A 24,258-nucleotide genomic window follows, 5' to 3' on the forward strand; every position below is an offset into this window, starting at 1 on the left:
CACTGCCTCTTCTGCAGCCTATACTTCCCTCAGCTTCTCTCACACTCCCCTCAGCATTCAAGGATTTGGCCCATTATAAGCAGCTCATGGAGACTGTTCAGAGCACCCACAGGTCAGTGCCGTGGTCTGTTTTACCAGTGGTGTATACAAAAATAGCTCAGTCACAGAACCCACACCAATCTCCAGAATTAGCAATGAAAGTACCAGGCCTGACACTGCCCAGGGACAGTCTTCTCACCCTGACCCACACCCAGTCTGCAGAGACTGACATCTCCCACACTTGCACCTGTCCTTTTATTGTACTGAGAAGACAGGCAGCCAAGAGGCCAGGAGAAGACTCCAACAACAGCCAGCCCTCCTTATCCAGGGGCTTTATAGCCATGGGTTCAGCAGACTATGGATAGAAAATATTCATACACACCAAATTGTCTGTACTCAACATGGACAGACCTTTTTCCTCGTCAAATTTCGGAAAATGACAATTAACATTTATTAGATATCATAAGTAATCTAGAGATGATTTAGAGTATAAGAGATATGCAAATCCTACACCATTTTATATAAGGGCCTTAAACATCCATGGACTTGAGGATCTGGGGGGTTCTGGAATGGTACCCCAATGAGACCAAGGATCAATGGTACTCTCTGATTAAGCCTGAAATGCTGCTTTTCTCCACGTACAGATGATGCAGCCAAACAACGTGGAGGAGTTACACTGTGACTAACAAACCCATCTAAGAACATGAGTCACACTCTGCAGGCCAAACCATGAGTGTGATCCACTGTCTGTGGGTGAGGAGAGCTCTGAGCAGGTAGGCAAGATTGGGATGACCTGACACAGCTCACAGATACTTCTGCATGGACAGACCCCTTAAAATACATGCAATTTCTATTGCAGTGAAGATGTTTTGGAACTAGATGAGGTGGTGGCTGTGTAATGCTGTGACTGTATTAAATGCCACTGGATTGTATATTTCAAAATAATTAAATTTACATTGCATGAATTCTAACCTCAAACTTAAAAAAAATGTATATATACACAAGTGTGCACAGTGTGATATTGCAGGTACCTTCCCCCAAACACTCATATAGATTTCTTTAAAAACTTAGAAAGGTGCTGAACACAGCAGAATCACCCTGTAGGAAGAGCTGGGGGCCCCCACACTGATCCCTCACACACTGCATAACTCACCAATTACATGCTGCAGAGTGTGGCTTATCCTCCAGCACAGGTCTGATCTCCTCCCCTCCCCCTGCCCGTTCTGAATTACTTCCTTCATCTCTCTCTCTCTCCAGCTCTGGCCTTTCTGTACTACAGTAGTTCCCCGCAGAGCTCCTGCAGCCCTGGAACAAGAAACCCCATCACACTACTATAGCCTATTCAACTTCACAGCCCTAGGAGACTACCTGCTTCCTGCTTTCACATGAACCCCAACTATCTTACTGGGCCCTCACTATTAGCTCAGGAGATAGGATGGCTTCCACTTTACTGATGAGGAAACTGAATCTCAAGAAGGCTTCCACTTTACTGATGAGGAAATCAAATCTCAAGAAGGCTCAACGCTTGTCTAAAGTCACATGGTCAGCTGTGCAGAAGTGGAGCTGTTGGCAGGTCTCCTAACTCTCACCTTTAACCAGGCAGCATAGCATAGATCCCAGGCATGGACCTTGTGAATCTGAGTCAGACTTGCTTGCTGTAGGGCCTCCAGCAAGCCTTTCCTGTTCCTTTCATCTATCAAATGCACTACTGATGGATCCTCCCCTTAAGCTACTGGGAAGAGTAACTGAACTGAGGCATGAAAGGCACTTAGCCCATGTGATAGCTGTTAATTTATAACCACACCTGCCCAGGTGTGTTCCTTCTCCACTCTGTTCCAGATATGGGACAGAGGAATAAATAGGCAGAAAATGAGAACTGAGAATGACATTGACTTTGAGAAAAATACACCTAGAAGTTTTGCTAGTTTAAATAAATGCACATTTACATGGCTAGCTAGAAAACAGCAAAACCAAAATACCTCAAAAATGTGCTCAGAACATGATAGTGAAGAACTTCATGGAAAAGTGAAGAGTCAAGGTGCACACAGGCTATGGTGAGGCCACAGGTCCTCCCCTGGCTCCTGCTGCACACAGTCACAGTCATTTTCAGTGGTTGAAAGGATACTCATTAACCCCAGTACCCTCTGTCTTCAAATTCAGGCAATCCAGGAGCTGATCATCTATTCTAAGATGGCTAGGGAAGCATGTTGCACTAACCACAGCAAACCAGGAGCCTGCAAAGCGAAATCAAAGGGAAGCAACGCTCAGATGATGAGAAAACCAGGAACCACAATACTTGACTGGAAAAGCACCAGACAAACTTTGCTTTCATACGTGCAGCAGTTCAAGCCTGTTCCCTTGTGTGCTGTCCCATAAAACCCTTGGCATTGGCACCAGGACAGGTGCAGTAATCCCTGCCTCCATCCTTCCTCAGGGCAGTGAGAGCAGCAGCTGAGCCCAGGAACTAGGTGAAGTGGTGGTGAAACAGTCCCTGGGGCAGCTGCACCCACAGGGGTGGATTCAAGTTTGAGATTGAGGCCTGTGGCCTGGCCAAATTGCACAGCAGCCTGCTAGCTCCAGCTCTGAGCCAAGCCCTGAATTACCCACTAAGCAAGTCTATGGAAGCCTGTAGTCCATCATTGGAGCCTGGGTTCTGTGCCTCTTGGAAAATGAAACAGTGGCTCTCTTTAAAGAGTCATTGGCTTACTTAAGGAATCTGGTGAGATCCAGGCAGCAAGGGGAAGTCACTAAATAGGGGGATGCAAATCTGAAGTTGAAGGCCTGGTCTGAGACCTCGTGTTGACTCTCAAGGGCCACATATGTGACCTTGTGCAAGTCTCTGCAGTGTCTCTGAGCCTGCTTTTTTTTTTTTTTTTTAACCTATTGAAAAAGAAAAAAAGGCAAGGATCGGTAGATGATACTACCAATCTCATGGGTCATGTTATAATTAAATAGGATAAACAGGTTCAAGAAGTCCTCAAATGCAAGCTCAGATTAATGACACAAGATAAAGGTGCTATGTGCCACAGAACTCTTGAGGACTAGAAAAGGCTAAACAGAGAAACCACCGGATGTGCCTCTCTGTTACCTCCCCTCATGGCACCAATCTTCAGAGATGTCACTAGCTCCCAACTGCGCCCTTCAGAAAGCATACTCTTCAGCCGAGTGTTCCAGGCCAGTCACAGCTGGCATCAAGCTTCTTTGCCAACCTTAGCTTCAACAGCTTCCCTGATGCCACCCACTCTGTTGTCGAAACGGACACAGGCTGCTCCCCCCAACCTCTCCTGTGCATCTCTTTTATGCCTCTTAGCCCACAATACTTGCTCCTCCCCGCCCCAAACCCATACACCCGTGCCATTTCTTCACCTTGGAGACTGTCCAGACCTGCCCTCACACCAAAGCAGAACGTGTTCTTTCCTGTCTCCCAGTCAGTGTCCTTGCACTTCAGGTACAGTCACCATGTCCTGAGGGGTAGTGTATAGGAAGACACCTGACCATTTGAGACAAGACTACATTTTGAGAATTACATTAATAAAAATCAAGCCATATAGTTATGACCCACATCCATAGTGTGGGTCATATTAAGGAGACTGAGACATAAGAAAACACCCAAATCTAATCAAAGTGACTGAAATGCAACCGAAGAAGGCTGTAACCTGTTTTGGCCTGTCTGAAAAATATGTTGACTGAAAGGTCATTGTCCATACAGACCCTACACAGAATCTAGCACAGGATAACTAGAATACTGGCACCATACAGCTTTGCCCAATGGCAAGATTAGTGGACAGAGTTCCCAGTCATCAGAATATAGGAAGAAAAAGGCCATCATGCATTGCCAGGCCCCAAAGGAAACAAACCCCCTCCATGACATCCAACTTGTTTGGCTCCAAAGCCTGAAGGCTCAGCAAGTTTCTTACAAATTCATTTTTCCAAATATCTCGAGGCAGGCCCTGAACAGAAGAGCCACCATTATAACTATGTTCTTTGTATTTATGTTTCTAATAATATAAAGTGGGGAAGACTTCAGTTAAATCCCAGCTGACTGAACAGAAACACTTATCTCTGATCCCTCCAAAATCTTGTAACACGTACAGTAATTTTTTTAAGCATAAAGCTTAAAAAAACAAGGACAAAACAAACAGGAAAGGAGACAACAGCAAGAAAAATTTAGAAGCTAGAGGACAAAAGAATGAATGAACTGACTTAGTAAACCTAGGGAGCCATGCCCAAGCCAGCAATGAGGGCAAGTTAAGTAGTAGCTCATTCTGCATAACAGGCTCTGAAGGTAGGGGAACTGGAGCAGCACGTCCTGGATATGGAACAAAGGCAGAGTCACAAACCAAGGGTAGACTCAAATTCTACTTATGAAGCAGTTTAACCCCAGATCCCATTTTCTATTGTGATAAACTCCCCAATCCTGGTGAAAAGCAGAGGATATTTATTCTCTGGAAGAGGCAGAACAAAGGCTACCCAGATGGCAGGATACAAGGTCCAGTTGAACATACTGAACACACAAGGCAGGAAAACTGAGATTCCCCATCCTGCTTCTTCTACTTATCCTGAACATTGCCAGCCTCGCATAAACCCCTGAGGCAGAAGAATATAAGATGATTTTCTGGGGAATATGATCACCCCAAGAGGAAAGATCTACACATACTGACCTTACAGGTTTGCCCAATTAACAGGTTTAGACATATCATAATACAATAGTGGAGGAGATGTGGGGTGATATGGCCCCACAGGTATATTTGATAATGTCTGTAGATGCCAAGAAACATCCTACAGCGCGAAAGGCAGCTCCCGATAATGAAGAATAATCCATCCAACATCAACAATGATGAGTTGAGAAACCATGATCTACAAGGAGGACCAAAATCAACCATTCCACTCATATACCACTTCTCACATGATGACATTATCTCTCATAAACATGTGGAAATGTCAAATCAACCTTCATAAAAGGCAGAAATAAAAATGAGAGACTGTATAGGGAGATGAAAACTTTGAAAGAATCACAAAACAAAGAAACAAGAAAACAAGGTCCATTCAAAAGACCAATACATATCTACCCTGACCATCCTTGAAGAAACATAGACATTGGACTTAGTTGAAAAAAGACTTTAATTAGATTTAGTGATTCCATACTTACACAGTAGTCCTCCCTTATCTGCAAGGGATACATTCCAAAACTCCAGAAGATACCTGAGGTTATGTATAATACTTAACCCTATATAATCTATGTTTTTCCTATATATACATAATAAAATTTAATTTATAAATTAGATACTAAGAGTTTAAGATAATAGCTAAGAAAATAGAACAATTATAACATTATCCTAGAACTTACAGAAATCTGAAAGAACTATCAAAATACTCAGAGAAATCACAGAAGATAGTCCATCAAAAAAACAAGCCAAATAGAAAAGGGGGTGCAGGGGGAGAGATCTAGAGAACAGGAAAACCTCTCGTACATTAAAAATAGAATCACACTTAAAAAAAAAAAAAGAATATTAAGGTGGAGATAACAAAATTGAGGAAATCTCCCCAAAATAGAACAAAAAGAGACAGAGTGAGCGGAAATGTAAGAAAATTAGAGGACCATACCAGGAACTCCAGCCTCTAAATCTGGGTAATAGAAGTGAAGTAACAGGAAGTAAAGTAACCAAAGAAATGAACCAAGAAAATTTCTCAGAACCAAAAGACATGAATTTCCAGATTGCAAGGGCCACAATAGCCAGCTAGACCCCACCCTAAAGTCCATGTTGTGAAATTTTAGGATGAGATAGCAGATCCTAAGAGTTTTCAGAGAAGAAAAAGAGGTTCTTGAGACAAATCAAGAATCAGATTGGGGGAGGGGTGGGGGCTGGGGTTGTGGCTCAGTGGTAGAGTGCTCGCCTAGCACATGTAAGGCACTAGGTTCGATCTTCAGCACCACATAAAAATAAAATAAAGATATTTAAAATATATATATATATATATATATATATATAAATCAACCATCAGTCAGCCTGAAAATACGATGCAGCTACTGGAACCGGGTGGATGGGAAGTGCAGGGACCAGTGAAAGACAGCTAAAGCCTCATCCTTGGTGTAGGGTGTGGAGTCAACACAGGGTGTCTGTTACCAAAATAAACAAGAGTCAAAAGTGGATGTCTGAGGGGAGTGGGTCACTTCTTTTCAGTAGGGGGAGTAGAGAGAGATCTTTTGTGTCTTCACATAGGACCTAACAGAACTGCTAATTCTTTAACTGCATTATAACTTTCATTAAAAAAAAATACAATGACTTTTTTTTTTTTAGTTGGAGGAAAATCAGAATGAAGTAGAAGTAAATTTCTAGAATTATTTCATATCACCACTTGGAGTCAACAACTTTAACATTTTGACTATTTTGTCCCAATTTATTCCCTGCCTATTATACATGTACCTTTTCTTCAAAGTTGTATCATGTTATATATATATAGTTCTGATTCATGCTTTTTCACACTTAACGCTTCATTAGCCTTTTATATTCCTTCAAATATTTGTTGAAAGCACAGCTTTCAATGGCTGTTATTATTCTAAAGCACATCATTCTATGATTTAACAATTCCCTTTTTACTATGCATCAATGTGTTTAAGATTTATCACTATTATTCATAACAGTGTGAAAAACACAATTTTATGTAAATCTTTTGTACTCTGAATGTTTTCTTAGCACAAATTTATAGAAGTGGACCACTGCGAATTCAAGAGCCGTTTCTAAATTAACCTTCAAACTGGTCGTGTCAGTTTTTACTACCTACAACAGTGTACAGTATCCACTTTCCTGTCTCCTTGGTATTAATTTTTCCCATCTTGTATAACTTGATAGGGAAAAAAAGGTTTTATTTGCATATCTTTGCAGAGTGTGACTACATTGGCCATTTGCTTTTCTTCTTCTGTGAGCTACTAGTTAACATCTTTTGTTCATATTTCCAACAGGGCCACATACCCTTTAGCAACCTCATTTATACTTTAATCTCTTATGAAATAACATAAATCACACCTATGTATCTAATGATCCAATAATGCTCCAATAAAACCATTTCAGAATCAAGGTGGCCCTATGGAGACCCTGAGTATCGGGTAGTACCCGGCCAAGTAGGCAGGAAGTTGGGCACCTTTATAACATTTCTCACATGTTATCATTATAACATGTCCCATTTTTTACTTGCATTTTGGTCAACTATACACATTTTCTCTTCCCAATGGACTCTATAAACCATTCCTACAGGAAACAAACCCTAGAGGATGGATTTTTGTGATCCTTGCCTCACCTGTGTTTAACAGATTCTTGTTAAGTTGATGAATTAGGGTGTGGATGGGGGAGAGACTATGAATACAGGCACAGAGGGAATAAGAATACTGGAAAGGAAGAGGGGAGATCCCAAGGCTCAGGAGCAGAACTTTGCTTTCAATCTTAACCCCGACCATGATTCCTAGATCTGCTGGTAGATTGACTATGGAAGAAAGACTGACACACCACATATGGTGGTGCATGCCTGTAATTCCAGTGACTGGGGAGGCTGAAGCAGGAGAATCACAAGTTCGAGGCCAGCCTCATCAACTTAGCAAGGACTTAAGCAACTTAGTGAGACTCTGTCTCAATACAGAAAATAAAAAGGGCTGGGTATGCAGCTCAGTGGTTAAGCACTGGGTTCAATTTCCAGTATCAAGGTGGGGGGGACACGGGGTGGGGGGCGTAGACTGACACAAGGAATCAGAAGGAAAATTCAGTCAAAAAGGAATGAAATATTGATACCCTCCACAGCACAGATGAACCTTGAAAACATTATGCAGAATGAAAGAAGCCAGACACAAAAGAGCAAATATTGCTTGATTCCACTTATATGAAATGTCCAGAATAGGCAAATCCATAGAAACAGAGAGCAGATTAGTGGTTGCCAGGAGATGGGCAAAGGGAAAATGGAGAGTGACTACTAGTAGGTATGGGGTTTCTTTGGGGGGGTAATGAAAATGCTCTATAAATTGTATCTTAATTTTAAAAAGGAAGGAAGAGGAAATGTACACATCAACAACCAGGAATACCCCAGTCTAATCGTTTTCTTCATAGGGGCACTTCCAAGATGCTGATGCTTCCATGTGCCCATCTGGATCACAAGAGACACACAGGTCTCCCTCCCTGGCAAGGCACAGCCCAGCAATTCATCACCTTCCACCTTCCCTCCTTCCCACTTGTCACAGTGACAGGACACTCTGGAGGCACACCTGACATAAAACACAGAAACGGATTCCTGCAGGTCTAGAGCTCCTGGCACAGCACATATTCACCACCAGTATTTCACACAAATGGACCAGATAGCTTTCTGCAAATCAGCCCCACAGTAGGTCCCATTGCACTCAAATGAACAACGCATTAAAACCTTCCTTATAACTTGATTTTAAAGCTCTTCAATAATGTCTAGACAGGTCAGAACCCCCTTTCCAATGAGCTGATAAGAAAGTCACTTAAAGAGGTGATAAAGTTAGGTGAAAGTTTTTTTTCCATAATATTCTTGCCAAAATTCACCTAGTTCCCACCAAGGCTCTAAAACCTATGCCAAGTGCAATGTGCCACCTGCATTCTGCCCTCAGGGGTTCTCATCCTCATAAAGTACAGATCTATGCACGAATAAAACCAGCTCCCAGATTGGAGCACAGACACAATTGACATAGTTGAAATTCACAAAAGGAATCGACCTCTAGAGGGGAGAAGGCCATGGGTCCCTGAGCCTCAGAATGATCTTCTCACTTTCTGGATGAAAGCTGGTTGAAGATCTGAAGCTCCTGCCTGTTGGACAACGAAGACAGTCAGAGGAAGCAGAAATTCTGCCTCCCACCTCTGTCCCCTCCTCACAACCAATTCTATCGCCATCTTCTGGGGCCAAGGAGGCTGTTAGAAACACCTTCCGGTTAATAAGTGTGAGTCCTGACCTGGCTGGCTGGGGAGCAAAGCCCTTGGAAAATTAAACTAGAGTAATGGAATTTTAATTGAATGGGATAGTCAGAATTAAATGCCTCTTGGAGAGAGTCTACCTTGAGCCAACTCATTTATAATCCCAACCATCATGACATTTGAAAGAGGATGGTTTCTCTAGACTGGAAGAGGAGAAAGAGAGAAAAGGAAAGAAAAGGAGGGAAAGTAAGAAAAGAAGGAAGGAAAGAAAGAAGGAAGAAAAGGAGCATTTTAAAGGAAAGGGTCAGGAGAACAGAGGAAGGGGAGGAGAATGGCACAGAGTACATCCGTCAATCACTGAAGAAGCAGTCACTGCCAAGGTATTAGTGTAACAAAGCCCTTCCTCATCCTCCACCCATTCCGTGGGACCTGCATGGGAATGCCATGGCCCATCTGATGCTTTGGAACTAATTCAGCACAAACCAAGCTACCATCCTGCTTGGGCACAGGATCTGATCACAGTCAGGGTGCCAGCTTCAGCCACCATGACCAGGGTGTATGTCTGGTCTCTTAATGAAAAAGGTTTGGCATTTAGGCCTCATTAAGGAATACCTGCAGAGCCTAATGTGTGCACATCCCTAAGCCAGATGGCACTCTGATGGAGCCAAGGAAGCCTCAGGAAATCTTGCTGTTTTCTCTTGACAGTGCCCTGGCCCATCTCCACAGGTGGGCTGGATAGGCAGCCCCACTGGCTGAAGGATTCAATTCATTGCAACAAATGAAGAGAGGCCCAAATGTGTAAGATCTAAGAAGGAGGAAGGGGGGGCAGGGAGGGGGTGTCTGGTACGTTAAAGGGTTAAAAAATAAATAAATCTTCTGCACTCTTGTATCTGCTTCTGCTCTCTCAGGATGGTGTGTGTGTGTGTGCTGGGGTAGAGGTGCCGGCGGCTTGCTTGGTAAGGGAAGGTATGTAAACACACAAATATTGCCTCAGTCCCCTCTGAGACTTATGTATCAGAATCAACTGGAGGACATTTCCTAGAGCTTTTGATTCAGGAGATCTGGGTGGAGCCTAAGAATTTGGATGCCTAACAACTCCCCAGGAGATACATATTGGCTGGAGGATCACACTTTGAGAACCAGTGCCATCATTCAAACCCTTGCTGAACAGCCAGCACCTGTGGGAATCCGATCGGATGCTCTCTCCACCTGGAGAACCTTTACCTGGCTCTTACTAGATGTTCATCTCTCCAAAAGAGCGGACCCCAGCCTCCTCTTGCCCTCATGAGGAGGTCCCAGCTCCCCTCCCCCTACTATAATGTGAGCTCCTCGGCAAGAACTGTACCCGACCCACCTTGTAAACTCTGCCCCTAGTACAGGTCCCAGCCCAGATTTGGTGCTTAGTGCATATTTGCTGAATGAAAGAATTTTCTCATCCAGTCTTGACAGCCACCATGGAAGCAGCCCAGGCAGGAGGACTTGGGAGCCCATGACAAGAGGATGGTGACAGGGATGGCCAGGAGGCAAACAATAAGAGCAGAGGAAGATTCTGGGTATATTATGGGAATATTCAGGTGAATGGGACAAACATTTTTGAAGAGGCAGGTTTCTCCTAAATAAGAAAGTTTTCAAAGAGAGAAGAGAAAGGCCTGGGGTAGCCCCCATGCTATAGAAGACACCTATCATTTGCTCCCAAACAGTATGCTTACATCAGTTAAGGCTAGTGAATAGAACAGCCCAAAGGCACAGAAAGGGCACTGCCTCCTTGGCCTGAGGAAAGTTCACGTGCAGTTCAACATAGGACATGAGGCCACACCTTCAAGCAAATGGCACCAAGGTTCCTCCACACACTCATCAGCAATGTGCACAAGCGCCACCCCAGGCATGTCCCTTTCAAGGGGTTTATGCAAAATGACAGAACAGCCTCAAGTTCATGGGGGCAACAGCAGTTTCTAGGAGCCATTCTGGCAGCAGTCCCTTTGTATTCCACCCAAAGAAACCATTCCACCAGCCCTCTAGAAAAGCTATGTGATTCAAGTGCACTTTTTGCATGAAATATTCAACAACATAAGGGAATGTTTGCTCTGGTCAAGCTGATTAGTGTAATCAGCTTGGTTAACATAAAGAACCCAGGACCTAGAGTCTGAGGCCCTGCCTCGAATCTTGGCTTTGACTTTTAACAGTTGTGTGGCCTAGAACAAGTCACTTGAACCTCCCTGAACCTACAAACACCAGTAATTTCCATTAGTGATGGAGCAGGTGAAGGCCCCAGGGAGGTACCAGATGGCACATGCTCTGCACTCTAAAAATGCCATTCTGAAGCCCCTAGCTCTACCCTGAGCCTGGGTATACCTGCAATCTGGGGTCCTGGGAAGCAGCGGATTCACTTCTCCCACCAACTACATGAAAAGAAACAGTGACAACAATAAAGGCCTCCTCCACCCCAACTTTCTTTTCCTTCTATTAAAATTGAAAAGCAAGGCAGCACCAGATTAATATCTCTCTAATTACTAAGTTGTCAGTCACGGGGTGAAAAACTCCATAATTTAGCTCTCAAGCGTACTCCTCATATTGACACTGATAGCAGGGATCTGAGGCCCACCAAGACACATGGGAGACACCCCTGTGACTGCTTTCCCCACACTGCTCCCCCTATCCAGAATATGAGCTCCCCACACCCTCTGCCTGTATCATACACCATATTCTGCACACTTAGGGTGGGGGCAGGAGGCCATGGGGAAGAACTGAGGTAGACTGCTCAATCCAGAAGGAACAACTGAGCCCCTGGCTGCCCCAGGCCCTGGCCAGCTGCCCTGAGAGCTGAGGAAGTTCCTCCTCTGGGAGCTGAGAAACTCTGCTCTGGTCCAACAACCAGAAGTATTATTAAAAATCCCATTTTCCAGATAAGAAAACTGGCTTCCAGAGGTCAAGCCCCTCACTGAGAAATGGAAGACCCCCCCACCCCCCAACAAAGGAAGTCCATGTGGGGGCTCACACTGGCAGTTAGTGCTTTCCTCCCTGCCCCTCTCCCTGCAAGACCAGATCTTCCAAACAGCCCTTTCTACCACCTGTCTCTTCCCATCTAGGCTCCTGCAGCACCCAGGTTCACAAGCACATTCCCAGATATGCAGTGGACCTTCTTTTGGTCTGATCACACTTTTCCCCCAGAAGGTTGAATGCAAAACAGGCACCGGAATGGATACCAATGGAACTGAAGTCATGTGGAGAACTTCCCTCCACAACCGGCCCAGGACATCACTCTCAGTTGCCAGCACACCATAACTACATAGAAAATCTCTAATCCTTACAGCTACTCTGCAAGGTAGAAACTATCTCCCCAACTCACACAGAGGACACAGACTCACAGGGGTGAGCTAGTTACCGATGGACACAGCTACAACAAGGAATGTCAAACTCCATCTGCGAAATCAAAACTCAGTCTTTCCATTGCCAGACTGCCTCCTGCTCAGAAGACCAAGAGCAGGTGGTCTCTAGAAAGATACAAAAGCCTGAGCCTGGGGAACCTCAAAGCCACTAGCCCTGTGTAGGAATAAAACTGGTGGCTTGCCGCATATCTACTTGCCTGGTACTCCTTGGACCCTTTTTCAGGAAAAGGGTTGTGCCTGCTGCTATTATTTCACAGCTATCCCCATAGTTACTGGGTAGCCTTTCAGCACAATGAACTGACAGCTGAATAAGAATGAATTCATTTTAAAACATATTCACTCCAGGCCTCATACACACCAGGGACCGGGCTAGGCACTGGGATGTGATGGAGAAAGGCACATGGAGGCCAGAGAGAGCATGAACTAGCCCGGGAAAATCTGACAGGAAGTAGTCCAAGAGATCTCCACTGGGGAGCAGGGAGGGCTGGGCCACCACCCTAACGCCTCTATGCAGAGCAGCTGTGCACAGCACTAAAGAGGAACAGCAAACTGCTGAGGGTAAAGAAAGCTGCTCTCCCATCCAAGCAGGCCAAATTAGGGCAAAACCAAGCCCCTACAGCGAAAGGAAATTCAGCCTACCATGGTCATAAATTTTAGTTTTTTTAAAAAGCCATGTGTGGTCTTTCATTTGGTTTCTTTGTAACTGTTCTCCTTCCTCCTCCTTTGCAGCACCTTCTGCTGTCTGAGGTCACTCAGTAGTACCCACTGCTGCCAGCACACGTGTTCTTGCTGGAAACTGATACCCCCACGGAGAGTTACTTTGTTTTAACACCATAAGGTAACATCTCCCGGAAACCCCCAATTCCACAACAAAAACCACAAAAGCCATGGGTTTGATCCCCAGCACCAGGTAAATACATAAATACTCATTTTTGTCACACCACAACACACACAACAATGACAAGCTACACTCTGCCCCTTTGAGTCTATTTTCTCGGTGCTCCAGAGCTGTTGGGAGAGCATCTCAGTACCCCTTATGCCTGGTGTACCTGTTAGGAAGCTTTGGTTTAAAGAGTGGAAATGTCAACAAACCTCAGGAAAACAATAATAGAAGTGAAAAAGCCAAATAGATCAAAGGGTCTCAAAGGGGATGGGACACAGCTGGGAAACAACCAGAAGCACATCAGCACTGATGGTCCACTGCCCCAACCTTAAGGTCCCTGACTGCCAGCCCATAGTCTGGGATGGTACATCCCAAACTGACATCAGAGTCCCAAGGAGGGAACACAGAGCATTCTGATCAGCAAAGGCTTTGGAATTGAAAAAGGCCATCCACCTTCCCAATTCAGACAAGGAAACGAGGAAATGAGGAAACTAGCATTCCAGTGTGGTGCAGCCTGGAGATATTAATAGCTTCTAAAAAGGTTAGCAAAATACACGATGAGAAATCTACAGTAGGTTACTAAGGGAAACCAGGATGCTTAGTACCAGCATCTCACCTGTTGTGGCTAATGTCTGTGGCTCCTCCCAGACTCTGTTCTCTGGGTCCCTCAGGAATACAATGTGGGGTTTTCGGCACCTGGGGCCTGATGACACAAGTAGGCATTTCCTAAGTCCTACCTGTGTTCCATGCAGGGCTTATCTAAAAAGGAATACCTTTTCCAGAATCACATCTCTGACTGGTGTTTTATAAGCCCACTCATTTACTGTTTCCTCCACAGGAAAAAGTCTACCTGAAGGATATTGTGAGCATGTTTGACTTGAAGGGAAAAGGAACCTGATAAGTGGCAATACCCTCATTCTTCCTCCTGCCTTTTTCTCATCATGCTGGGCCCTTGGGTACTGCCCCAGGAGATGCAGGAGGGGCCTGTCGAGGGTCCCTCAGTGGAGATTCCTTTCTCTAGGGAAAGTGCCTCCCTGGGCACCCAAAGGGCTGGCAGGGCAGCCACAGCTGCTGGGCTATGTCATGTGTGAAACAAATCTCCCCTTTCATTGAAAAACCTATCCCAGGGGACACTGGAGTAAAGGATATTTATAGCTCTCGTGTATGCATCCCTGAATCTGTGTGTTTAAATTAAGAGACGTAGAAAAAACTTGTCCACAGGCTTACAAATGGAATTCCACAAATCGAGACAAGTGGCTACAGCTGGAATTCTAGGGATCCCACACTCAGCCCAACACACATCCTCCTAAGTAAGGGTATTCTGGGACCTGGGATAAATTGGACCTCAGTCCTTCTCTCTTCAGGGTATCAAGTTCTACCTTCCTGCCAAGGATTAAGAGATCAGCCTGGAGCCCAAGCTGGAGAGCAGCTTGCCAAGCAGCTCCCCACTGGCTTGTCTGGATAGAAGGAATTCTTCCCATTTCCCCCTTGTTCCAAGTAGGGCAGAGGCAGAAGGGAAAATCCCACCTCTCAGTCCCTGAGAAGACAGTGGGAATAGAGCAGAGCCCCTGCCAAAGTTCCAAACACTGGGCAAAAAAGGAGAAACTCCACGGAGACCTTGGCCCAAAGCCAGACTTCCCTTCGAGGCTCCCAGTGAGGAGGGAGGGGCTTCCCTTAACTTTCACTCCAAAACGCTTGGCAGTCCAAATGTCACACTGCCTTTGGACCACCCATGGGCTCAGCCAAGAGCAGGGAGGACTTCCCTTTGGCAGTGATGCTAGTGAGTAAGTTGGGACGATGAGGAATGTCCCTAGGCAGAGCAAATGATGGGCACTGATATCCAACACACTTTCATACTCTCTCTTTGTCTGTCTGCCTATATTTCTCAGTTTCTCAATCTTTCTCTATTTTTTTTTCTCTCTCTCTCTCTCCCCTGATCACCCCCCCCCCCAAGGCAGCAGAGGTCAAATGAAAAGCAGTTTTCTCTAGAAGAAAAAAGTTCACCTTACTTCGATCATTCCTTGATTGGTAGATTCCAAATATGTAAATTGGGTTGTAGCTTTGAACTTGACTGGAGTCACTGAGAAGGCCAAGAGGAAGCAAGAAGACAAGAGGGGCCAACCTGGGGGAGGTGCCGCTGGGTTATTTAAACAGGTCCAGCAAGTGCCCATGTGCATAAGCAACATTTTGGAGAGAAAGCAACTGCTTTCCAGTGCTCTGAGCTTCCTCCTCATCCCATCTCACCTCCCTGAAAAAATAAGCCAACTAAAGCCTACATATGCCACTTGCTTCTCAAATTCCACACAGAACTCTTGGACATTTCTCTTCTATAAACAGGGTGAGGCTCCATACCTCCACTGAAAAGATTCTAGGCCTGGCCTTCTAGTGGACTTTCTATCCACTCCAGGCATAATGCACTGTCCTCTTCAACCTGTGGCCCCTTCCCCCATTAAATTGCCCATAGTAGAGCACAATAATTTCTTGTACTATCTTTTTTATATCTATTGTGCATGAAAAACAGTGTCAACTACTTTTATATACATTAAAGAATTTAAGATAGCTTACAGCTCTGAAGCTTAGAGTCTCACTATCCATGTGTTTACTCTTACAAAGAAGGTAAATAACAGCTAGAATCACATGACTGGTAGTTTCAAATCCCATGGGCTTTCCTCTGCTGCCTACTGGGCTTAAATTTTTCTATATATGTGTGTGTGTGTGTGTGTGTGTGTGTGTGCGTGCGCACGCGAGCGCACGCGCTCGCGCCTAAGTTTGTATATGTATTTATTTATAATTATTATATAAGATTCTTCTGATAGTGATTCATAGAGGCATGGGGTCTTTATGATCAAGTATAATACAGAAATCTCCTACATAAGACATATGAACAGGCATGTGATTCAGATACTTCCACCTATGCTGACATCAGATCCCTATCTTAAATTTACCCTTTTGCATTCCCCAGATGCTTAGCATAATATTAGGTGCACAGAAGGCACTTATCACTTGGTCTTATCATTTGCTTATTAGTTAGAGAGATCAAGTATCACTAACTTTGATCCAAAAACAAAGTCTTAGCCACTAGGAGAAACACGAAGGGGCCTAACATATATTTGAGCCAACAGAATGGTGTCCCACAACTGGGTAAAAACAGTACTATACAAGCCTTATGTTGATCTTAGTGTACATATTATAATCCTCTGCTGGAAATAGCAATTAGAATGACATATGGGAATCCCTGGTTCTCTGAATGGGCTTCATTTTGGGGTATTCGTTTGGATTTAAGTTCTCTGGTCTGTAAAGATGGCATACAGCCCCCATTCTGAGAATGGCTGTAAAGACTCCAGGTATCGTTTCTATGCACACAATCTGACCAACCAAGGGTGGGGAGGGGGGGCACATCTCAGCACTTCTCATGACTTCCTGTGTGCATAACCACCTCAAATGGGTGTGGATTCAGACACACATCTTAATCCTTGCAGCACCTCACAGTAGCTATGTGACCTTAGGCAAGCAACTCAGCTTCTCTGAGCCCATTTCACCATCTGCAGAAGGGAAGGTGGTCTCATGGAGTAAATAAGGTAATTATTTTCAAGTGGTTGCCTCAGAGTGACATGTAGAAGGCACTCTGCAAATATCAGTTGGCTCTGAGAGTGCACAGAACAGCTCTGACATACACATGTTCAGCTGAATAGGACACATGGTCAAAATATGATCATAATGACAGGTAAAAGAGATAAGAGAAGAGGAGGTAGTGAAAGAAGTTAAAATTAGAGACAATTTTTTAAAACATTTCTCTTTCAACCAATCATGCCAACCTTTTGTTTATTGTACTTCTTTTTAAAATTTTTTTTAGTTGTAGATGGACATAACACCTTTATTTTATTTGTCTATTTTTATGTGGTGCCAGGGATTGAACTCAGTGCCTCATGCATGCTAGGCAAGCGCTCTGCCCCAGCCCCTTAACTGTACTTCTTAAAAATTGGTCTTCTTTGATTGAATGAGCTCTGCCTCTTGCCCTCCATACCTTCTCACAAAGGTAGAAACAGCAACAATTACAAGGTAGGCAATTAAAAGGAGCCCTGGGAAGCCAAGAACTGTTACGTGGAGTTAGGCCAGTAAAAGGGGGTAACCTCTGGCACCTTGAACTGCCAGCAGTTCTCCATCTTCAGATATTCCTCTATCTTAACAGTTTAGAAGCCAAGACCACATTAAGGTACTCCCCCATGTCATTTTCCAGAAGCTAACACAGAAGCCTAAGTACCACAATTCTGAAAGCCAAATATAGAAAGCTACAAAGAACAGCATTTCTTTTACTGAGTACCAAGTACGTGCTGGGCTCAGCAGCTGGCATATGGCGCAAAGTATCTACAGGGGGGGATGGTCTTTTTTTTTTTAACCTCATTTTACAGATAAGGAAACTGTACCCTGAAAGATCTCAAGGCTTTCAGCTGCTCATATACCCTCACCAATTCAAGTCAGCCTGACACCAGAAAACTTCTGCTTGAGTCTTCAGGTCAAATCATAGAACTGGATTCTGCAAAACTTCATCACACAATCATCTGAGCCTTAGAGCAAAAGAGGGTCTGGGAGGAGGGTGGAGCTGGGAAAGGGAGAGAGAGAAATGGCCTTACTCCTTTAGGAGCACCCTCTGGCCACTTCTGATTTGCAAACACTGGCCAGAGGCTGCAGCTGGAGAAGTGTGCATTTTCCTTCTGCACAGTAATCTCTCCAAAGAAAACCCAAACAAAGTCACCTGGCCCTCCTGAGGGGAAAAAGCTTTTCCTCTAAGATTCACACTGAACTCCTAACTCTTCTCCCTCACACCCACCCCAGGGAGTGGCTGGATGGTTGTTGTTTCTTTTCTTTTTCCCTGTGGTATCTGGTGACACCACAAATTACGTTTTCAGGGACTGGAGTCCCAGAGTGCAATGATGTTGTAATAAACATAACCAGGACCAAATGCCTTCCCATCATGTTAGATGATGCCATTTCCCACCAATCAGGCTCCTCCGGCAGGCAGACCACTCACCAATGAGGGACCAGACAGAGGCTGTGAGGGGGAGACCTGGTCATCTGCAACTAAAAATAAGGGCGCTTCACCATTGGCCACTGCCACTTTGCAACAGGAGTTGGGACCCACACAGAAGGACCCACACAGGCAAAACTTTCACAGTCCAGGGGTTCACACGGGCCCGTCTCCGTGTTTTTTGTTTGTTTTCCTAATGTGCTGACTTAAGAAAAGACCTGATCCGGATGGACACACCCTCCCACCTAGGCACCTCAGTTTCCAAAGGCCCTTCAGAGCCACAAAGAATCCGGGGAAAGGAGGAGATGTCGGCCAGAGGCCAAGACACTCACCTGTCCGGCCGTGTCATAGAGTCCCAGGAGGTACTGCTTGCCCCCCACGGTAACGCTGACTGCAAGGACAGAAGTGGGGGTGGGGAGAGAAGCTCACAATGATCTGGACTCTGGGGCAATTTCCCTCCCCACCAGAACCCTCCTCTCCCAACCCAGCTGGTGGCATGTGGGCATTCCCCGGGAGATGTCACCCCCTTTTCCTTTGCGCAAGTCTCGCTGTGAAGTGGCAGGAGTTGGGATGTGATATGGCCCCCAGCTATCCAGCCACTGCTCCCAAGTCCCAAAGACACGTTTCACCGGGAACCCTCAAACGGTTCTCCCTGGGGCTTGGGGCAATAGGGGAGGCAGCTGTGGGAAGGTCAAGGAGGGCGCGGAGGGGACTGGGAAGTGTAGGGAGCAAGGGCGGGAGAGGGGGCGAGAAAGTGGGGTGGGAGCTGCAGCCATGGGTGGTCGGACATACAGCCTCGGGGGTGGGGCCGTCTGCCTAGTGGAGGGCGCGGCGGGGGAGGGCTGGGGAGTGCGCTCAGGGGAGGCAGCCAGGGGGCTCCGCCAAAGTTGCTCTAAAGTTCCCGGCCCGGGGAGCGGCCCCTTAGTCAGCAGTTCCCAGTCTTACCTGCGTAGTGGTCGAAGACGGTGGGCACGTACTCCTCCGGGAAGGCGTCGTTGGCATAGCTCATGAGCAGGCACGTCTTGCCCACCGCCCCGTCGCCGACCACCACGCACTTGAGCATCAGCGCGCCAGGCCCGTGAGCCATGCTGCGGCCGGCCGGCCTCCGGGCATGGTCCCCCCGGAGCCCCAGCCCCGGCCCCGGGCTCAGCCCCAGCCCGCCTGGGGGGTCCGCCGCCGTCGCCGCCGCTCGGCGCAGCAGGGCCGCCCCCCCGGCCCCATGCAGCAGCTCCCCTCACTGGAGGGGAGGGGGCGGCGGGCCCGGGGCGCTGCCGCCGCCTCGGTCGTGGCCCGGATCCCCGGCCCGGCCCCGGTCGCCGCGCCCGCCCTCTGCCCCCGCCGCTCGGTGCCCGCGCCCTCTCCCCGGCCCGGCCTCCCCAGGAGGATCCGCTGGATCATAAGACTGTCCGGCCCCGGGGGAGACGGCAACTTTGGGGAGGGCGGCGGAGGGGAGGGGAGGGGCCAGGCGGCTCTCCCCGCCCCGCGCCGGCCCCGGCCCCCGCCCGGCTCAGCCCCGGAGGAGGGCGGGCCCCGGCGCCTCCCCCGAGTGCGGCCGCCCGCCCCGCGCCCCCGCCCAGCCGCCGCGGCCGCCGCTCGGCCTGCCGCTCACCCTAGCTTGACTCCCCGCGAGGACGGCGCGGAGCGGCGAGGAGGAGGAGCCCGGGAGGAGAGGGAGGAGGGCGAGGCGGGGGAGGGGGCGGGAGGGAAGCGCTGGCTGGGGACCGAGGGCTCCTCGCTAAAGTGCCCGCCACGCCGGGAAGCGTCCACAGGACCCGGTGCCCGGAGACGGCTAGGAGGCCGCTCAGGGAAGCACGACGACTTCAACGATGACGCAAGAGTCCTGCAAAATTATACATATATATTGAAAGTCCACCTGGAAGGCACGAGCCGTCCTATCGGCCTCTAAGTGCACAAGGGAACTAGAAATCAAAGAGAAACAAAGACCAGAGGATTAAAAAATAATTTAGAAGGCGTCCTGAGTGGGGGTGGGGGTCCTGAGCTGGAAGGCAGGGACTCCTGGTTTATTGCTTAGTCTCCTCCACCACCCCCACACCTTTCACAGCACGAGCTTGAATCATTTTCTATAAAACTGGTGACTAAGAGAGACAGCGTGTGGAACCGTTGAAGCACCCCCAACCAGCCAAGAAAAGGGACTCCGGTCGCGGCAAATGTACCTGTGCTCCCCCTGGAGGTGACATTCTCCTAGGCCCCCTTTAGGTCTTAAGTGTCCCTCCTAGGGATTCTGTTGTGATGTCTGAGAAGTGATACCCTCACGTGCCTGTGATCCAAGCAGCATCCCCCGCCCCTCTGTCTGGCAAAGCAAGAAAACACCAGTCTGGCCAGGTCTGGTTCTCCAGCCAACACTGCTGCTTTGAACATTGGGAAATGGAGGTAAGAGCATTCCACACTGACAAGGCACCGCACCCCTGTCCCCAGCTTGCTGACTTGAGGGAAATTGCTTCCTTTCATCGATTCACAGCATTAGAAAATGCTGTGTTGAGAAGCAGCATGGAGGTCACTTGGACCATGGCCCTTAGGTTTTAGGTGAGTAAACTGCTAAGAGAGGTGATGTGGTTATCCAAAGGCTTCCAGCTACTCTTGGCACTCAAGGACTTGATGCACAATTTGATGTCCAATTGATGTCCAATCTCCCAGGAAGACTTCAAGGGTTAATGGAAATTTCTTGTGGATCCATATTAAGCATCTCTCCAGATCCCACCCATTGCATCTGAGAGTAGGTATATGCCGCACTTAATGCTGTGAGTTTGGAAGATACTTTGTATGCATTGGATGACAGGAAAAGTACAATGCCTCAAATTCAAGTGTTGCCACTTTTTCTTAAAAGGAAAGAGAGGAGGGCTTGTCCCACTATTTGTTTGCAGTACCATTTGCTCAGGCAGCATTTTGAGGGCTAGTATATAGAAGGAGGATCTACCAGAAGTTAAGGAACTTCTGGAGGGCACTGAGCCAGAAGAGCTAAATTTGGTCCCAGCTCTGACATGAGTTAACAGTGTTACCTTGAGAATGTCACTTCCCTTCTTTGGGCCTCAGTTTTCTGTTCTATAAATATAAGCTCATTTCACAGGGACCCTGGGCTCTGGGTGCTGTGGGAAAAGCTCTGGGAATGTCAGTGCACTCCAAATGAGGAACTGATGTGGGATGAATCATTCAGTAGTGACTTCACTGGTGACAGTGACCTCATTCCTTTGGCCCACAGTAATGCCAAATGGTCTGCCAGGAATACTTAGAGCTCTGGGACCAATCCCATCTTGGTGTGGAAGTGGAGTAGAGAAGGGGTTATTTGGAATGCCCCCATGTCAGCCCCTGACTGCTTTAGCTGGAGGACCAAACAGTCCTGGGCAGTAAACTTGCTTTCCCAGGGGCAAAGAAGATGATGCCCCAATTGGTAAAAAAAAAAAAAAAAAAAAAAAAAAGGCAGTTCTCAAATGTTGGGATTTGAGGAACAGGAAGGAATTCTGTTTCTAAGCATCTCATAGGATCTCTGCTTGCCTTTTTCCTTTTGTTTGAATTGCAAGTGTTGAAACAGACACAGGTCTGTGTGAGAACAGAGAACTTTTCTACGTGGTGTTCTCCTTCTCTTTTCCCCCTACTCCCTCCTTCCTCTTCGTCATTGATTCATTCAGTATTCTGTTTAACAAGTGTGTATTGAGGTCTACTAGAAGCCACGCTTTATTCCTGGACAGGGGATGAAGAGCTGGCAAGCCACAGTCACTGGAGGGGAGCGGAAAGGAACTGATGAGCAAACAGATAATTACTACATAATGTGATCAGTGCTGTGGTAGAGAATAAAGAACGGGCTTCTGGAAATGCAGAGGAGGCGGTTGTGCATAGCCTGGGTGTGCTAAAGGATTTGTAGAAGCAGTGTCATTGGTCTGAGGTTTTTAAAAGGCTAATAGGAGAAAGGGGGAAATGCCTGGAGGGGAAGTCAGTCCTGCTCCATGACAAGAAGCAAATACAACCTCCTGGTAATGGTGAACTATCTAAGGTGAACAGAAGGCAGGGTTAGTGATGCATGGGAACCATTTGTAAGTAACTGTGTGTCATATGATGCAGCCAGTCCAGGGGCTTCTGAAAGCCACATGAAAGCCTCCTGAAGGCAGGACCCCATCTGGTTGGACGATCTGTGCACTGTACAAAAGTGAAGGCTAGGACAAAGGACACCCCTGACCCATAGCTCTGGCTCAAGGCTGTGTCCATTACAATAAAGAGCAGTTTTCTCGGGGCTGGGGATGTGGCTCAAGCGGTATCGCGTTCGCCTGGCATGCGTGAGGCCTGGGTTCGATCCTCAGCACCACATACCAACAAAGATGTTGTGTCCGCCGAGAACTAAAAAATAAATATTAAAAATTCTCTCTCTCTCCTCTCTCACTCTCTCTTTAAAAAAAAAAAAAGAGCAGTTTTCTCTTTTTACAGATGTGACTTCTCTTTGTCAAACTCTGTGCCCATTACGTGTGCATCTACCCAGAGGAGTGACACTGCCTAGCAAGAGAAGGCAGTACCGAGGCAAGCAGTGGTCGCAAAAGCAAGGATGTGATGGATGGACGAGACAAGAATTTGCAGTGCAGTTGCGTTGTTCTGCACCCAGCCACTGTCCTGGGGATCTGTTGGTTTATCTCTCTGGAACACCATCATTTGCTTCTGCTCAGTGTTCTTTCTGATTTCATCTCTGTAATTGTGTGGTTTACATGGAAGCTGCTTTTTATACTTCTTGCCCTGATACCTGTGGATTGGCCCTAGGAGAGTACTAATGTAAGATGAGATAAGCAAAACCCTTTCCTGAACATTTTGAATTTGAGATTCACAAGAGTGTCCTCTCTGTTACTAACTAAACTGGATAATGTGGGCCTGGAAGATGATGGCCATTCATGAAATAGCCAAATAGCTAAGAAAATGAAACTAAATTACAAAAAGAAGTAAAGATGGAAAGATGACTGGGGTTGTGGCTCAGTGGTAGAGTGCTCATCTAGCAAGTGAGAGGCACTGGGTTCAATCCTCAGCACCACATAAAAATAAATGAAATAAAGATATTATGTCCATCTACAACTTTAAAAAAATTAATAAAGAAAAAAAACTTGCCCAAAGTTACACAGCTATTTCAAAATGATATGTTGTCAAAGCTCATACTGCTTGCCTTGTTCTATACTGATCAGGGATCAAAAATTTTTGTAGGAAAGTAGCAAGTTCGTGTCTGTCATTTGAGAACATTCTGGGACTGAAGTATAGATGTGGAAAGTAGGAGAGTGATGCGGAGAGAGATCATGTGAGTCTGAACCAAGCATGGCCATGAACAGGAAGAGGAGAGCATGGGTTTCATTTGTATTTAAATGATAGAATTCATAGGGTTTCATCACAGTGTGGAGAGGGTTTTCATTACTACCTTCATTACCATACTTGCAGGAGGACTGTTTCTTGACCCACTATTGAACAAAAGCCTGGGACTTTCTCTGATCATATCAACTTTGTTCACCTCTAAACCAATCATGGTGGCCAGCAAAAAGTCAGGTGGCTGTTGCCTTAGGCTAGGGGTACTGTCCATCTCTAAACTCATCACGGTGACAATTGGTCCTGATTTGGTCCATCAGTCATTTCCACCCAGGCATGATATTTCATTCCTATCCAGATTCTATGGTTCTTGCAAACCGGGTGGCAGGTGTGTGGTGGGGGGCATCTATGCTGGGGAGGCAACCAGCAATATCCATTATACATAGATATTGCCCACCTTTCAATGTAGCTCCCCCACCCAGCTACAATGGAAATAAAGGATCTGAGGAAGAAGCCGATGTCAAGGTAAGAAGGATCCATGTAAAATCCATAGTTTGTTCCAGATATCAGTTTGTGATATCTGGAATCCTTGCTCTCTCCAAATCCCTCATTCTAAGTCTACCTCCTCTTCTCTCTCTGGCCGTCCTTTCTTAGAGATTATTGATGAGTAAATAAAATGAATATCACCATTTTACCCTGGTGCTGTGTTACTTGTCCATGATGATT

At 46.4% G+C, this 24,258-nt stretch overlaps 1 protein-coding gene and 1 long non-coding RNA gene across 2 annotated transcripts in view; one reads left to right on the forward strand and one right to left on the reverse strand.

Moving 5' to 3' along the window:
- The window catches only part of Rhoq (ras homolog family member Q), a 35,526-nt gene extending 15,764 nt beyond the window's left edge, over positions 1 to 19,762 (reverse strand). The window contains exons 1-2 of the mRNA XM_005324501.4: positions 19,195 to 19,762; positions 18,582 to 18,640 (exon numbers count right to left, since the gene is read on the reverse strand). Coding sequence (XP_005324558.1) covers positions 18,582 to 18,640; positions 19,195 to 19,336 — 201 coding nt within the window. The 5' untranslated portion in view covers positions 19,337 to 19,762. The remainder of the gene's footprint in view (positions 1 to 18,581; positions 18,641 to 19,194) is intronic.
- Positions 19,763 to 19,950: 188 nt separating this feature from the next.
- Positions 19,951 to 24,226, forward strand: LOC144369384 (uncharacterized). Its single transcript, XR_013428994.1, has 2 exons — positions 19,951 to 20,640; positions 22,684 to 24,226. It is a non-coding gene; the product is annotated as an uncharacterized LOC144369384 (long non-coding RNA).
- The last annotated feature ends 32 nt before the right edge of the window (positions 24,227 to 24,258 follow it).

Source organism: Ictidomys tridecemlineatus, chromosome 12 (assembly GCF_052094955.1).
Source record: "Ictidomys tridecemlineatus isolate mIctTri1 chromosome 12, mIctTri1.hap1, whole genome shotgun sequence".
NCBI classification, from domain to species: Eukaryota; Metazoa; Chordata; class Mammalia; order Rodentia; family Sciuridae; genus Ictidomys; species Ictidomys tridecemlineatus.